Raw genomic sequence first — 15,514 nt, 5'->3', positions numbered from 1 at the left:
TTCTTTTAGAAATAGATTTCTTGGCTACTTCTTTTAATTCTTACTTGAAACCTAATTCCAGCATTCTTTTCCATGGAGTATCAAAAAAAAAAAAATTATCCCTGAATTTCAAGTTCTACAGACCCTAAGCCATTTGCCCTTTGACTTCTTCTAGTTTCCCCCTCTCCCTTTCCAAACAGACCCAAGATGGCTTGTGTTTGCAGGCACCCAGAGATGTGTTACCAGTGAAAACAGCAGGAGAGGTGGCTGGGCACCGTCACTTTATTTTCACATGAATTGGATCTTTTTCAAAAAGCCTGTAAAACTTTCCTGTAGTCATCCTTGAACTCACCTGCTGTGATAGCCAAAGATACCGATTCACCTCTTTTGGATGGGGGGGGGGGGGGGGGGGGCGTTACCTTCCCTCATCTCTCCAATGTGTCTTATCAAAAATTTTGGTACAAGGCCTGCAGGGTCAGGAGGATGGTCCACTCTTGAAGTAGCTGATAGAGTTTTTGCATCTTTTCGCTAATGTGAATGATGCAAATTGCTAACATATTTTTATTTTGAATTGATCCAGCTCCTTAAAACGTGGCACGGAAAATGATACTCCTGCATATTCATGACAGTCTATCAAAGCATAATGCTGATAAAAACCTTCATTGTAGAAAGTACCGTCTATTTGGTACCATTAATCTCTTGCATGTAAATGGTGGAAATGATCAGTTGTTTTTTAGAATGAATAATTTCAAGTTAATTTTCTCTCCCTCTCTATGGCTGCCGCCCCCAACTAGAGTACGAATTCAAGCCCTAAACAGTCTTGGAGCGGGTCCTTTCAGCCACACCATAAAACTGAAAACAAAGCCTCTCCCCCCGGATCCACCTCGCCTGGAATGTGCTGCATACAGTTCTCAGACTCTCAAGCTGAAGTGGGGAGAGGGAACTGCAAAAGCGTTAACTGACTCCATTCAGTACCACCTTCAAATGGAGGATAAGAACGGAAGGTTGGTTTGGCATCGCTTTAATCTGCCCTGTATCGCTCTGGTCTGATGCTTGGGAGATGGCAGCAAAGGGCAAAATTCCATATGTTTTGCTGAATTTGCAACAGATACAGGAGGTCATCTCGTCTAGCAAGGCAAGAAGAGCTCTAGAGATCTGTGCTGGGAAGTACAAGATTAAAAACTTCATAATTTTTTATTTATAGTTCAATATGAAGAGTTCAATGAATTGTTCTGTACCAGCACACTTTTCTCTGTTCTGCATTTGGTTAAGTATTTTGTCCAAGTCTCGTCTAATCAGTCTCGTGGATTTTACATACTTAATATTGGAAGGGGTGAATTCTTTACTCTCTGTTGTCTTTATACGCAATTATTTTTAGTGGAAAACAAAACTCACATAGTATACTTTATTATTTTAAGGGATCCCTTCTCTCATGTTAAATCAGAATGTAAGTTGAGATGGTACAGCAAATACCTTTGCCTAAATGGTAAAATGAACAGTACTGCTACACTGTGTCTCATGTCTAAATCTCTTGACTAGCTTTAGCTTGACAGTGAGACAAAATAGATCTGCTAGGTGAAATTGCTCTGCTGTAAGGAGAAAAAGAAATTGGGCTCTTAACTGGAAAGAAATTAATTGCCATTACCAAAGACTAGGACATGTGCAGGTACCTGTATTAAATTTAAAAGAAAAGAAAAAGCTGAAGTAGATGATAACCCCTGCAGAAAGAGATAAAACTTGTGCTGTGTCCTGGGGATACCAAAACTGAAAATGAAATGAGAGCTGCCAAGATCAGTCTTCGTAAGAGTTGTAACATGAAGGAAAGTGGCCGGTCTACAAAGCTCTCAGAATGGGACTTGGATTGTGCTACAACTGTGACTCTGGCCTCCTGTGCAGATTTGAGTGAGCTTCATCAGTCACCCATCTCTGACAAGGATGAACAAGAGCAGTTGGATCATGACCCTTTCTTAGGTGTAGTGTTGCAAAAAGCTAAAACCTAGGTACCTGATTTTTGAAAAGCTAAAGGTGTTGGAGGAGTACATAGCACACAAAAAGAAGCAGTGTACGCAGCTCATTGAGAGACAGGGCTGCTGTCCTTTCCCATTTCTGTTTCAAGCACTGAAGGGTTTCTGAAAATGCTTAGGATCATTTTTGCCAAGACACAATCCGTAGCACTCTGTGTAAAGGAGATGACATAGGAAATAAAAATTCGGTGCTGGAAAGTGAGTTTATTGTTTTATAATAATGCCAGAACATTGTTTTAACTCTGAAATAAGTATTTCTGGACTTCTCCTTAGATTCTGGGAAATTATGGGAATAGGTTGCAAGACAATTCTGTAGCTACTTTGGAAGTCCTTTTCTGTGTTTAAAATAAGCTACTCTTTCCATTTTCAGGTTTGTATCCTTATACAGAGGACCATGTCACACATACAAAGTACAAAGGCTGAGTGAATCTACGTCATACAAATTTTGTATTCAGGCATGTAATGAAGCTGGTGAAGGTCCCCTTTCTCAAGAATATGTTTTCACTACTCCCAAATCTGTTCCAGCTGCCCTGAAAGGTAAAGGTGCTGCTTCTTTCTTTTGGAGGGTGGGGGGATGCCTGGTTGTTTTCGGTATTGTGTTGTACTTGGGGTATTTAGAATGCTAACCCCTTTTCCAAGTGCAGGTAGGGATAGTAAGGGAATGCTCCTTTCATGTAATTGCCTAAAGCCTAAAATATTCGCTCCAAAAATGAGAGACTTGGAGTTGATTCATTCTTTGTTATAAGAAGGTTTGTACTTTGAATCCTTGCTTACCAGGAGAGAGTGACCAGGCTGTTACGGTAATTTGAGGTGAAAATTCTCCCTAGCATGTTTAGAATAATCTTAAACATAGCAGCTTTTTGTTGTTGGTTTGTTTTGTGGTTGGTGGTTTGGGGTTTGGGGTTTTTTGGGGGGTGGGGGCGGGCGGGCATACAGTATACACTTGCAGTCACCAAATTTTACTTGCTTTCTCTTGGATGATACCTAAACTAGCAATAGAGACCTATGTGAATTTGTTGTTCCAGAAAATTTTGTAGGAAGAACACAATTGAATGAATCTTTTGTTTCTCTGAGACAAAATAGCAGAAAGAATACGGAATTTTACAAGATGTTAGAATATAGCATGAAGTGATGGGGAAGGCTGAGCTAGCTGTCACTTCTGTGTTTTCTGCCTTCAGCACCAAGGATAGAGAGAATAAACGATCACACTTGTGAAATCACATGGGAGGTTCTGCAGCCCATGAAGGGTGATCCGGTTATCTACTGTCTTCAGGTCATGGTGGGAAAAGACTCAGAATTCAAACAGGTATGATGTTTTTAAGTTACTGTATTTTCCTTTGATTAGTTATTTGTGGTAACTAGTTTAGATTAAAGATTATTGTGTTTCAGTATGCTAACTTTTTTTACTAAATAATATAAGGTATTATCTCCTAAAATCATTGTCATAGAGAAAAGAGATTTATTTAATAGAAATACTTACTGCAGTAAGTTGCAGGCTCTCTGTCCTACAGTGATCTTTACTAGATACAGCTTGATCCCTCAAGTGGTGAGGAAATTGTCCGCTAATGGGAAGAACTGGCAAAAAGGAAACATCCACCCAATGGTACAGAATTGAGACTTGCAAGGAAAAGAACAAAGGATTCTCTTTGCACTCAGCTGGTTGATGGCAGTGAACAATATTGTAAAAGCTTTGATTTTATCAAAGTCATACTCCTGCACAGAGAACTGCAGATAGGAAGGACCTCCTACTTATGCAAGGTGGACATTCAGGTGTAGAGAAACTTTTTAAATGTAATTCAGCAATTAGTTTTTTACCATAGGACCATTTCAGTTTAACAACAAGAGGTGAGCAGTTGAGAGCGTGTTTTAATTTCAGGTTTGATTATCTAAACATGCAGTTCAAAACGCCAAGCTACAAATTAGTGTGCATTTATAAGAGGATGTGCAGTGCTAATTTTGCTTCCCTATAAACAGTCTGGTAATTGACATGAAATTAGCCCCTTGGAAGCTCTGTTTCACACTATTAAGTAAGCAGGTTTCCTTCCAGAAAGGAAACACAATTAATTCTGGTATATTATAATTTTATTGTAGGTCAATATTAAATAAGTTTTGCCTATGCTTTGGTAGATTATAGGCCTTAATAGTTTCATAATTCAAACTTTCAGTGTTGTGCTGTGTTTGTTATGTCCATTTGCTAAATTTTTCAGTGAAAGGTGAACCATAATCCAAGGTGTTCATTACCTTGCTATGTGAACATTCTTTAATTGTAACTTGAAAATTGTAAATGCAACATTAAATATATAAGTAGGGCATGGTCAAGCATTGCTTCTAGATATGGAGTCAAATCACACTTTGATTACCAATGTGCATTGCTAAAGGAGCTGGACAAGAAAATAAAGGTTACACTTTAAGCCTGGAAAAAACAAAGTAGACTGAGGTGCGTGATTCCTTTTGCGTCTCCAGAGCAGTTCAGCACAGTAAATTGAAATAAAATGAGAAGATTAGTTTGCAAAAATTAAAATTGTAACAGTCAAGAAGTAAACACCATGGGAACGGTCTAAGATACTTAGACACAATGGTGACAGTTTTCTCTGATGCGGACAAAAGGTAAACTGCCTGGAAGTCCACTCGAAGCTGTTTACTACCATTTCCGTTGCAAAACTTCACTCTCCTCCTTCTCCCTGATCAGTCAGCCAAGTTGCTCATGTCATTGGTCCCTTCATGCTTCAGACAAAGTAAGTTAGTAACCTGCTGTTGAGCGATATACATCAGCTATATACATTCTCGAAGATGTTAGTAAGCAACTGTATAAATACCCCAGCAAACAGATTTGAGGGGAAGGCAGCTTCTGGCAAGGCACTGGGGACAAGCAGCTGAGGGCAGCAACCCATGCCAGCTGGAGTAGCTGTAGCTACAGTAGGATGTTTGTCTGTGGCCTGTTTGATGGCGACCAAATGCATGATACAAATTAGCAGAATTTTGAGGAGGCTACGCTTGTGAGGATTTGCCCTGTGTCAGTGTGGGAAAACTTTCTTGAGAGAAAGAAAAGTCTCCGAGTTGTAGATTCCAGCAAAGCTCAGCTGCCTGGCTGCCAGAGGACTTTCTAGGTCTTACAAGTAGCCACAAGCACAGCAAGAGCTCGTCAAACAACAGAACTGGAAGCGATCTCCTGCCTCTTTCATTGTAGCAGTTGGTAGCTTGCATTTGTGAAATGCACTCTAACAGTATGATAACCATAGGGAATGCTTCTGCACGATGTGGGATTTCTGTATCCTGCTACCAATCAAATAAAGCGAATCCAGATAATGGGGTGTCAGGAGAATAGGTGAAGTGGTTTAAAGAGAGAAATCAAATTGTATTTTGCTACCCACCTAATAGCTCAGTACCTATCGGTATACCTATAAACAGGAAATTGCACCTGCATGGGATTTTGTTGGCTCTTACAGGACCTTTATGTAGCTGCAAATTAATTAATTTGAGAAACCAGCATTTAGATTTCACTGAATTCGGCACTCCATGCTGAAGAGTTTTGAACTCAACCAGCCAGCAGAGAGACCCTTGGAGAGCACCCTAAGAAGTCATCTGTGTCTTCGGATCTGATGAAATTAAGACTCACAGAGAGGACTTGTGGCTTTCCTGATACAGTGTTTATTGGGATAAATTATAGTATTTAAAACACACAGTATCTTAACTACAACAGAGTGTGTTGGAATGGATTAGACTTAATGGAGTAGCTCTATACAGAGCTGATTACCTAAAATTCTGTGATAACGATATTGTACGTTACATCCCATGGTGTAGTAGTCACATCGTTAAGTGGTCACTAAAACACCTCAACACTGGGGCTTCTGACAGAGGTTATTTGGTGTGTACTCGTTATGCCATAAAAGCACTTGTAGTTTGCGGCGAATGAAGAGACGGGACGCAGCTTGATGCAAGCAAATGTCAATTTATTGTACAGAAGCACGAGTTTATATACACTTTCAGAAGCTGCGCGTTTTAAACAGATTGGTTCTTGAAGCTAAGCATTGCATACTAGGCAATCCCTGATTGGTGGTTAATTACCATCAATTAACAGCAAGGTGTTACCTTTCCTTGGTGCCATCCTTGGCGCCATCCGTCTCCCGCTCCCCTGTGCTCTGCAGACATGCCTCATCATGTTAATTGTTGTCTAGACAAGCTCGAGCACATTCCCCTCAGCTAACTGATTGCCACGCATGGTCCTAGTTTCCAGCCCGCTCCTGCAGTAGTTCTTTCCTGTGTTTCACCAAAAGAACTGGAGACTTTATCTGGCATTTAAATTGAGTTTGTGAGCTCTTTGTCCACTTCTCATTGCGTGAGTGAGAACACTGGTGAGGAGTCGTCCTTTTTACAGTTACCTTCACCATAAACAGAACCGTACTGAGATACATATGTGTATGTAGGACATTTGTACTGAATGTCTGTCTCTCTTTTTTTTTTTTTTTTTTTTTTTTTTCTTTTTCTCCTCCCCTGCCTCCCCTTTATTGCCAGATTTATAAGGGTCCGGACTGGTCGTTCCGCTACACAGGCCTCCAGCTGAACTGTGAATACCGTTTCCGCGCATGTGCCATTCGACAGTGCCAAGAGCCAGTCGGCCATCAGGACCTGGTAGGCCCCTACAGTGCACCAGTGCTATTCATCTCTCAGAGGACTGAACCGCCGGCAAGCACCAACAAGGACACTGTGCAAACCACAAGGACACAGTGGTCGCAGAGCGACCAAGTGTGTGCTGCTGTCATCCTTGCACTTTTTGCTATCTTTTCCATTCTGATTGCTGTTATCATTCAGTACTTTGTAATAAAGTGAAGAAAAGAGATTTATTTTAGAATGCTGCCCATTACATTTTACTTTCCCATAATCTAAAAGTAATTCTGTTCTCTTGCTTTTACGAAAAACAGGCATTTAGCACCGGCATTGGGACTGATGCAGACCTTTTCAGCCACTTGAAAATGCTTACTGGTAGGTATAGGCTGGCACGTGTTACTAGAACGCAAGCCACAGAGATACAATCTTTTCTTTAATATGCCTTCTTGCAGTACAAACTCTATATAGGGCAGGCAAGCAATGTTTCCTGAAAAGGGTTTGACCAGTAAATAAGAGTGTAAAAATGGTTTCCTGGCCCATGCTTTTAAGGGTTGCTACCATAACAGGGAAGAATGTGTAGATCGCATTTAAAACTTACACTAACAAACTTGTGCTGTATACAATATTAATCTGATGCTGTGAAAGCAATTTAGCGCTGTATTTCTACCTCCTCATTTGTCTTAATTATTTGGGAAGCAGGATCTATGCTGAAAAACAGAAGGGGCTTTTCTCAGGCAGCAAATAATAAACTGGATGGAAGAGTATGCATGAAGGAAGCTTCTTATCTGATAAATGTGGAGTTCTTCACTGCAAGTAGATGTTTTCGAAAGACTGCAAGGGGATGGCACAAGTGGTTTATCTTACCCCCAGGATTTGATGTTTACTTAGAAAAATGGCCTCTTTCACTTCTTAACGAACATAGAAGGGGAGAGTATGACAGAACTTCTTAGACTTATTATTTAAATTGAAAAAACACATTTCCGAACTTGACCTTTCATTGGATGCAGTTTATACAGATGTCTGTGCCCCCTGATTTCGGCTAGTTAATAGGTTTTTGAGATAAAATTCATGACTGAATTTTTGTTGTTTCCCCAACATTCACTTGCCATATCCACCAGAATCAAGCACTGCCTTTTTTTCGTTTTTCTGTCTTTCTTTCTTTGGGGCACCAAATCAAAGACGAAGTGTAGTAATTTGCACCAGAAAACTTAAAGCTGCTTTTTTCTTGAGATCCTAATGTTTAATGTAATGTCTCTTTGGATACTGTACCAAATTGTTGATTGCATGTGGTTAATGTTGCATTAGAGCACTTTGCAATTGCATAACTCATCAATGTTTTGTGAGCTTGCATTTGTGAGTTACTGAATGACCAGACTGAATTTTTCAAGTATCCCATTGAACATCTTGCTGGATGTCAACGATTGCCAGTGACACAAAGCTTGTAGTGAAACTATCTTTAAAAAAAAAAAAAAAAAAAAAAAAATCCTTGTCTCATCACACTTACGTTATTTGTTATACACTTTGTAATTAGCTATTTTTAATTTATTTGAGTTACAAGATAGTGGATCATTAATGACTTCTAGTTGTGTTCAGTTTAGCATTTTTAATGGTATTAAACACTTCTGTCAGTCTTAATAATAATAAAAAAAGGAACCTCTGTCTTGTGCTTTGAAGATCTCTGAAGAATTTCTCTTATATTAGAACGGGCATGTATCGTACTTGTTTATACGTCCAATGATCTGTGCTGTAGAATAACGTTGCCGAGTTTTGTTTGGTTTTTTAAAAAAAAAAAAAAGAAATGGCAAAGAACTTGGCCTCCACGTGGTGAGAACGATCTGTCTTTAAAATGTACTGTATGTTTACATTTTATTTTGAATTTGTCATTTGTACGTATAGGCTGATACCTTCCCGCAGGATACCGCGATAACTGATGTTTTCTAGAACCTTCTTAAAAGTGCCATGTTTGGCAGTGCAAATGAGGTTGCGTGTAACAGCCCAGAGATTTCTTACGGTTGAATGTCTAAAACGGTAAGATTTGTTACTACAGTTAATCTGCAGTGACTTATGTTTTTCATAGTAAAATTCAAATGAGCTCCTATTTTTGATAGTCATTTAATAGTGTATTTGCCATTTGAGCCTCAGTGCATATTACTGCATTGAAGACAGTTTTTAATGTAATCTTAATTTTACCTCATATACTGTACATTCCAAAAACAAATTAAAAAAAGAAAAACTCTAAACTTTTTAAAACGTTATAGATACACTACCAAACATATCACTTTACAATTGTACAACGTCGGACTCCATGAAGACGAACCTGTATAGTCTGATAGAAAATACATAAACTATGTAGCAAAGTATCTTTAAAAATCTGTGGAAAATAAAAGTATCATTCTTTTTTGTGGTGGTCAGTCCGTCCTGTCTGCGTGCCGCACCAACACTTCGTCAACAGCAGCCAAGTTTGTAAGTAATGAGCCTCAGACAAAACAGCTCTTCCCTTGCCACGGCGGTGCTGGTGGCGGGGACCCTGTGGGGCACAGGGTGGGCTTGGTGGCCCAGGTGGGGCACAGCCACCCCTGCTGTCCCCTCGGGGGGGGATGGGGATGGGGCAGCAGCACTGCCCGGTGGGGTGCGTCCCGCCTGGCAGCTGCAGGGGCTGAGGCGGCCATGTCCCCTGGCACCACCCAGGGTGGCAGTGGGGTGGCAGCGGGGGCGAGCTGTGGCCACTGCTGCCCTGCAATGAGCGGCTGTGCCTGGCGCTGCCACTGTGGGCACTTGTCCCTGTCACAGCCGCCTGCCTGGCACTCTGTGCAGTCAGCGTGGTGGGCAGTGTCCTGATGGTGCTGGTCAGCTGCAGCTACTGCTACATGAAGACCACCACCAACCTGTGCCTGGGCAGCGTGGCTGCCTCAGACCTCCTCATCCTCCTGCCGCTGCCCTTTGACCTGTGCCACCTCCCACTGCCTCAGCGAGGGCTGCACCTGCTGCACCGCCCTCCACATCACCTCACCAGGGACAGCTCCCTGCCTCCCCCTCAAGGCCAGTGTGGTTGTCACCAAGCGCCAGGTGAAGGCTGCCATCAGCATCCTCTGGGCCTTCCACCTTCTCTCCGCCAGACCCTTCCCGGTCAGCATGGAGCAGCCTGACAACAACTTCAGCCGCGAGTGCAAGCCCACCCTGCAGGCCCTGGAGTCAGGCCTGCTGGCCACCATGTTTGGGTCACCACCTCCTACTTCATCCTGGCCATGATCTGTCTCAACATGTACAGCTTCATCAGCCTGGAGCTGTGGCAGAGGAACACCCACCTGCAGCGTCCTCCGGAAGAAGGGGCACCGCCAGATGGTCAAGGTGGTGGGTGAGTCCCTCCTCCATCCCCCCTCAAGCCATGGCTGGGGCCAGGACCAGGGCTGGGGAGCCACGGCTGGGGCCAGGACCAGCGCTGAAGTGCCCGCAGCTCCCGGCTGGGGTAGGGGTAGCACACGGGGACTATCGCAGCCACACCACCGAGCCCTCCGGTGCTCCCTGCTGCTGCTGTGGCCGGGATTTGACTCTCACAGCTGAGACGTCCCCTGGTGCAGCACTGCGCAGCCAGCAGCACGACTGCCTTCTGTAGAAATGCCCTTTTCCTGAATTTTGCCGGGCAGAACTGAGTACAAGGGAGTCTGCAACTTCAGAAAAAGTGGGGTAATATCAGTGGTCTCTTCCAGTGGGCAGCAACACCTCTGGGTAGTAAATTTGTGCTTCTGAAAAATAAGTTTGATTTCCTTAGCAGTCTTATGTAGCTCTCCTAGGGCTAAACCCCCTGGTTGCCCAAGCAGGCTGAGGAACGGCAGCTCAACCCTTCCGAGCCATTTGCAGACAAATCCTGTAACACCAAAGTGCTTCTGGCTGAGGTAGGATGCTGTTCGGTTTCAGTTCATTTTTCTGACTCCTATGTTCACTAGCCTAGTGTCAGGCTCTGGAAAGTTAGAGATTACATCTGCCCCAGGGCACTGAAGTTTGTAGTCACTGATCTGAAGGAAAAAAAAAAAGGAAAGAAAAAAGGAAAGAAAAAAGAAATCCAACTATTGATTAATAAGCATAAAACAAAATGCCCTGGTCATTTGGGGTTTTTCCTACTTCTTTTACCAGGGATGTAATCAGCTGAATGGAAACAGCATAGCACAAAGAGAAGAAACTAATAAGCCTGGGAGAGTACATTTTGCTAACTTACTTGAGGAGGGTATTTACATTGGAGTAGGCAGGAGGGTTTCCAACAGAAACATCCATCCACGATCCCCTCAGAATCCACTGAGCCAGCCCAGTTCCCCCTAACAGAGCCAGCAGCTCTATGCACATGATGTATTTCAGGCATAAACTTGCTTTGGCTATATCCCTTTTGTTTAAACTTTAAGGGATGCTCCATAAATGATCATTTGTTTTACTTGTGTGCATTTATAAATAAAAATAATTAAAAGATGGATACAGTAATACGCTTATTTTATTGTTCCTCATCTGCCTCTGCTATGTTGCCATTGCAAGAGTGTTTGTATTTGGATTTGTTTGTATGTGCTAAAATGCACCAGACTACAAGAACAGCTGGAGTGCCTCAGGCTGGAGATTGTCCAGTCAAACATCTGTCTCCAGCAGTGACTGGGGATACATGTAAGACCTTCAGTGGAAAAAAATTAATAGACCAACAGCACTGCAATGCTTTACGTTAGCAACCACCCCATTACAGCAGTGCTAATTCAGTGGGAGCTCAGGCGACATGTTCAGCATTTAGACTAGTCTTTTTCATTAACGTAGATATGCTAAAGAACAACTCTGTAGCGAATGGAGCTGCTGTGTGCTCCCATAAAAACACATCTTTTTCTTCTTTCATTTTCATACCACATGCACAGCATTACAGACATTGCTGAGGGGAATCTTTGTTGTGCCTGATGCTATTCCACGGATGTGATACCACTGTCAGTTGTTTACATTTTTCTCAGAAAACTCATCTCACAGTTTGGCTGAAGATTTTAGTAGTTATCTTTTAATTCAAAGACTAACGATCAGACTTCATGCTATTCCCATTTTAATGGCACCAAATTGTTGGAAAACCATGATTTCTATGTAACATTTGTACCAGTTAGAAGAACCTGCAAAATCAGCCATGTAAAATTTAGATTACTGGATGGTTGAAAAGTTAACTCACTCCTTAACTATTGCATGTGTTATTTTGTCTTATAGCTGTGGTGGTGGTTCTGGCCTTTGTAATTTGCTGATTGCCTTTCCACAGTGGCAGGATCATATTTATAAATACCCAGGGCACCAGGATGATGCTGTTCTCCCAGTACTTTAATATATTTGCCTTGCAGCTTTTTCACCTGAGCACATCCATCAACCCTATCCTCTACAACCTCACTTCAAAGAAGTATAGGGCAGCAGCCCACAAGCTGCCATTGCCACACCAAGCTGTGGAAAGGGCTTTCATGGTAACAAAAGACACTGGTGGCTGCACAGAGAGTAGCACTAGCACAAGAAATGAGTACGCAACCAGCTTCTGAGACTGCGCCCCACACTTCTCCAGCATTCTCTGCAAGGGAAGGGAACTTGCTTTTCACAGGAGAGTCACAAAAGGATGGACAGTTTGTCAGGGCATGTGGTATTTTGTAACCACTTGTATTTTTGTTAACAGAGCAAGCAGGGACCATAAAGCAGTGAGAATGATGCACAACTCATGAAAGATAACTCAGCAGGAAAAGCTGGATTAAGTTGCCAGTAAAACTGTGGTTTCAGTTTATTACATGTCATTGATCACATGTGTTCTGTGCAGTTTCTGGTATTTTCTACAAATCATAACATCAAGGACCCCAAAAGAGGAGGGAGTTTGAGGTAGCTGCTCTCCTTAGGTGCAGTAATGGGTAAAACTCTCGGACAGCCCTTGCATTTTAAAATGGTTTTCTTATAAACAAGATTTTACAAAACACAGCCTTGTAAGGAGATGGATGCAAAAGAACTCACCCGCAACCTGGAACATCCTTGTAAGAAGGGAGCATATATTTTTAGTACCTGGTCTTGTCATCACGAAGGGGAAGTTTCCCAGGTAGTGGCACTGACTCTTCCCTTGGGAAAGGGCATCCTCCGTGCAGCAGCCTCTGGGCTTAATCCTTTTGGTCCGACCCACGCAATCAAGTAAGTTCTCTTATTTATATACTAGCAACCAATCCCCTGTATCTGTAAGAGTTTAGATAATCCTGATCACTTCCTCGTGATAGACCCACAGTGTCTGGTAAATGTTAGCGGTATGTCTCCACTGCGTTACGTTATGTACTGCACTTACAAATAATACACCAAGTTAACAATCTCGCCACAAACAAGCCCCATCACTGAACATGCTGGACTGCACCCAGGACTTACTGCACTGAGAGTCAAAAACCAGTTCACTACCTTCGCTCCAAGGACTTTAAATACAAACTTAAACTATATGATTTAGGAAGGAGCCTTGTTGTGAGAAAGAGCTAGAAGGAGCTGCAGTATCGGTTTCTCCAGAGGGCCATTTCACCTGTGCATTTTACCTGTTGCCTTCCTGGCTCTAGCGATATAAATCTGGACCAGAATCAATGAAGTGGGACTGTGACTCACAGGAGCATCACTGGTGGTATGTCTGCACCTGTCTTTGGTTACCATCAACGCTGCAACCCCATCACAGAAACCCACCAGATCTGTCAGGCACAATTTGCCCTTAGTGAAGCCACACTGGCTGTCACCAGCAGATGAAATTCAGTGTCTTCCCTTTCCCCGCGACACTTCAAAGCAAACTCTGGGCCAGCATGCAAAGTCCCTTCGACTCAGATGGTCTCAAGCAAGGGCTTCCACCTTTTCTGTCACCAGAAGGTCTCAGCACAGAGCACTAAGGAGCACAGACTCAGGACTCCTCCTGGGAGCAGATTTGCCTCCCTCAATATAACCTGTTGGGTTTAACTCTCGGTGTCACTCACTTTGACTCGTTGGACCCATTTTTCTTTCTAAAAAGAAATTAAACAGATCTCACTCTAGGATCTCCCCAGTGGACAACCAGCTGTGCGTCTCCTTGCCCCACCCCACAGCCACCCTCAAGCCCCAGCACATCCCCTGGGTGCAGCAAGGGACATACCCACAAGGTTATTGTCCAGCAGAGGCTGAATCTTAGCATCCCAGCTGCCGGCTGCTGCATGGGGAGGTCTCACCTCGTGCTCTCATGCTGTGAGAAGCCAGCTGGAGCATCCTGAGGTACCCAAGGCTCAGAGGCCCTCAGTCTCCTTTCCCTCCCAGCCAGCACAGCTGAACTCACCAGCCCCAATGACAGACAAGGGTCTCATGGCTTCCCTCACTTCCTCAAAGAAGGGCTGTCTGGCCTCACGGGGAAAGTCGTCCTGACTATAGGACACCCTGTAACTCTGGGTTACCACTTCTTCAATGATTGTACTTTGAGATACATCAAGAAATAACCGGGCAGAACATAGTTTTAGGAAAGATGCTCTGAGACTCCATGGACCCTCTGGGGAATCCTCGGAGAGCGATGAAACATCCCCCGAGCACAGCAAAAATGTGAGAAGCTCTCAGCCAATTTCTCAGACAAGTTTAAATGCAATAGGTTATTTATATGATTGTGAGAGAGTCAAAAGGTAATAGATACACCTCAATTAAGTGGGCAAGAACTGAGCCCCTAAAGTGCTGTGAAGAAAATTTAAGCCAAGAAATTTGGTCACCCTGGCACATGTGGAGGCATAAGTCATGCTTAATCCACAACGAAACCGATGGGGACCGAGGACTGAAAATGCAAACGCTAAGTAAAAAAAAAAATTAAAAAAAAAGCAAAAGCACAAGGCATGAAAAGCTCAAACTTTAAACTTGTTCAAGGCTCTTTCAGGCTGTCTTCCTTCTTGATGTCTCCTTTCATCTGGATGCTTCTTGCATGAATCCAGTCCATGCAGAAAGTTTCTACAAAGACCATTTTACCAGCACCTTCCTAAGATCATTTCACCCTCCTGTCTGCCCTCTTCCACTGGATTCCTTCTCCCAGATGCAAAATTTTTTCACTCCGTCCTTGCCAGTCATCTCTTTGCTCTTCAGAAGCTGATGCTGCTGCCAAGCATCCCACAATGTCCATCTCCATATCCATATTTGCTGGGGTCAGAAGGAGTTCCCAGATTAGAGTGTGGGCACCCCAGCCTGCTTGCATGGTTGGGAAGACGTCTCCCCCTAAATGCCCTCAAAGCTAGTCATCCTTCAAACCTCTCCTTAAGAGCTCACCTTACTCATGATGCTTACTGAAAAATCTCTAAACCAAAGCCAGAGCTGGGTACAAATCAGATATAATGTAACGTGACAGTCTCCTAAACCTGGGGCTTCACCAAATACCACTGTCATTAGCAACAAAGGGCCCAACTTCAGCACAGGGAACCAGTCTGAAAGGCATCATCTGCCAGTCACCAAAAGCAGTATGGAGTGGCAGAAATACAAGCCAGATGAGACTGCATATTTACCTGGAATGGAAGGAGAGCCACCGCCAGCGTATAGAAGCTGCGCAAGGCACTCTGATCCCTCTGGAGCGTGGTGCAGTTGCCGGATCAGAGAAGACAGCTACCCTGGCCAGAGTAGAAGATAAAAAGCCACAAAAGAAGTAACTTTCCCCCGCCTCATTTAAGGTATTCTACGTGACAAGAAGCAACAAGGCAGAACACAAAGGATGGTGGGATCCAGGCACCCTCACACCCTGCCCTCCCAGGCAGCAGCCACTAAGGGGTCTTATAGTCACCAAAGCAGATGCAAGTCCTAAGTGACCTCCACGTCAGCAGTCTCAGAAACTCTGCTACGATATCAGATGAATACAAACACTTACGTTCCTGTTCAGCAAGTGTCATGGAGCCCATGACAGCCCTACAAGACTCAGTAGCTGC

General features: G+C 43.3%; 2 protein-coding genes across 8 annotated transcripts in view; both read left to right on the top strand.

The window, feature by feature from the left end:
• The window catches only part of FNDC3A (fibronectin type III domain containing 3A), a 127,115-nt gene extending 118,107 nt beyond the window's left edge, over positions 1–9,008 (top strand). For 4 of the 7 annotated variants that reach the window (XM_037375912.1, XM_037375911.1, XM_037375913.1 and 1 more), the window contains 4 exons: positions 774–983; positions 2,374–2,540; positions 3,182–3,309; positions 6,516–6,836. In XM_037375912.1, the coding sequence (XP_037231809.1) occupies positions 774–983; positions 2,374–2,540; positions 3,182–3,309; positions 6,516–6,830 (820 nt within the window). In that variant the 3' untranslated portion in view covers positions 6,831–6,836. Of the gene's footprint in view, positions 1–773; positions 984–2,373; positions 2,541–3,181; positions 3,310–6,515 lie in introns of all 7 variants that reach the window. The other 3 variants (XM_037375914.1, XM_037375910.1, XM_037375916.1) reach the window with 1 other exon arrangement.
• MLNR (motilin receptor) lies at positions 8,317–15,083 on the top strand. The gene is given in 6 exon segments (XM_037376577.1): positions 8,317–8,323; positions 9,270–9,552; positions 9,554–9,819; positions 9,822–9,915; positions 9,917–9,963; positions 11,823–15,083. Coding segments are annotated over 6 exon segments (1,014 nt in total). The 3' UTR covers positions 12,140–15,083.
• Positions 15,084–15,514: the final 431 nt, after the last annotated feature.

This window comes from Falco rusticolus, chromosome 2 (genome assembly GCF_015220075.1).
Source record: "Falco rusticolus isolate bFalRus1 chromosome 2, bFalRus1.pri, whole genome shotgun sequence".
NCBI lineage: Eukaryota > Metazoa > Chordata > Aves > Falconiformes > Falconidae > Falco > Falco rusticolus.
The sequence above is the reverse complement of the archived record's forward strand: the minus strand, read 5'-3'. Positions and strand labels throughout refer to the sequence as shown.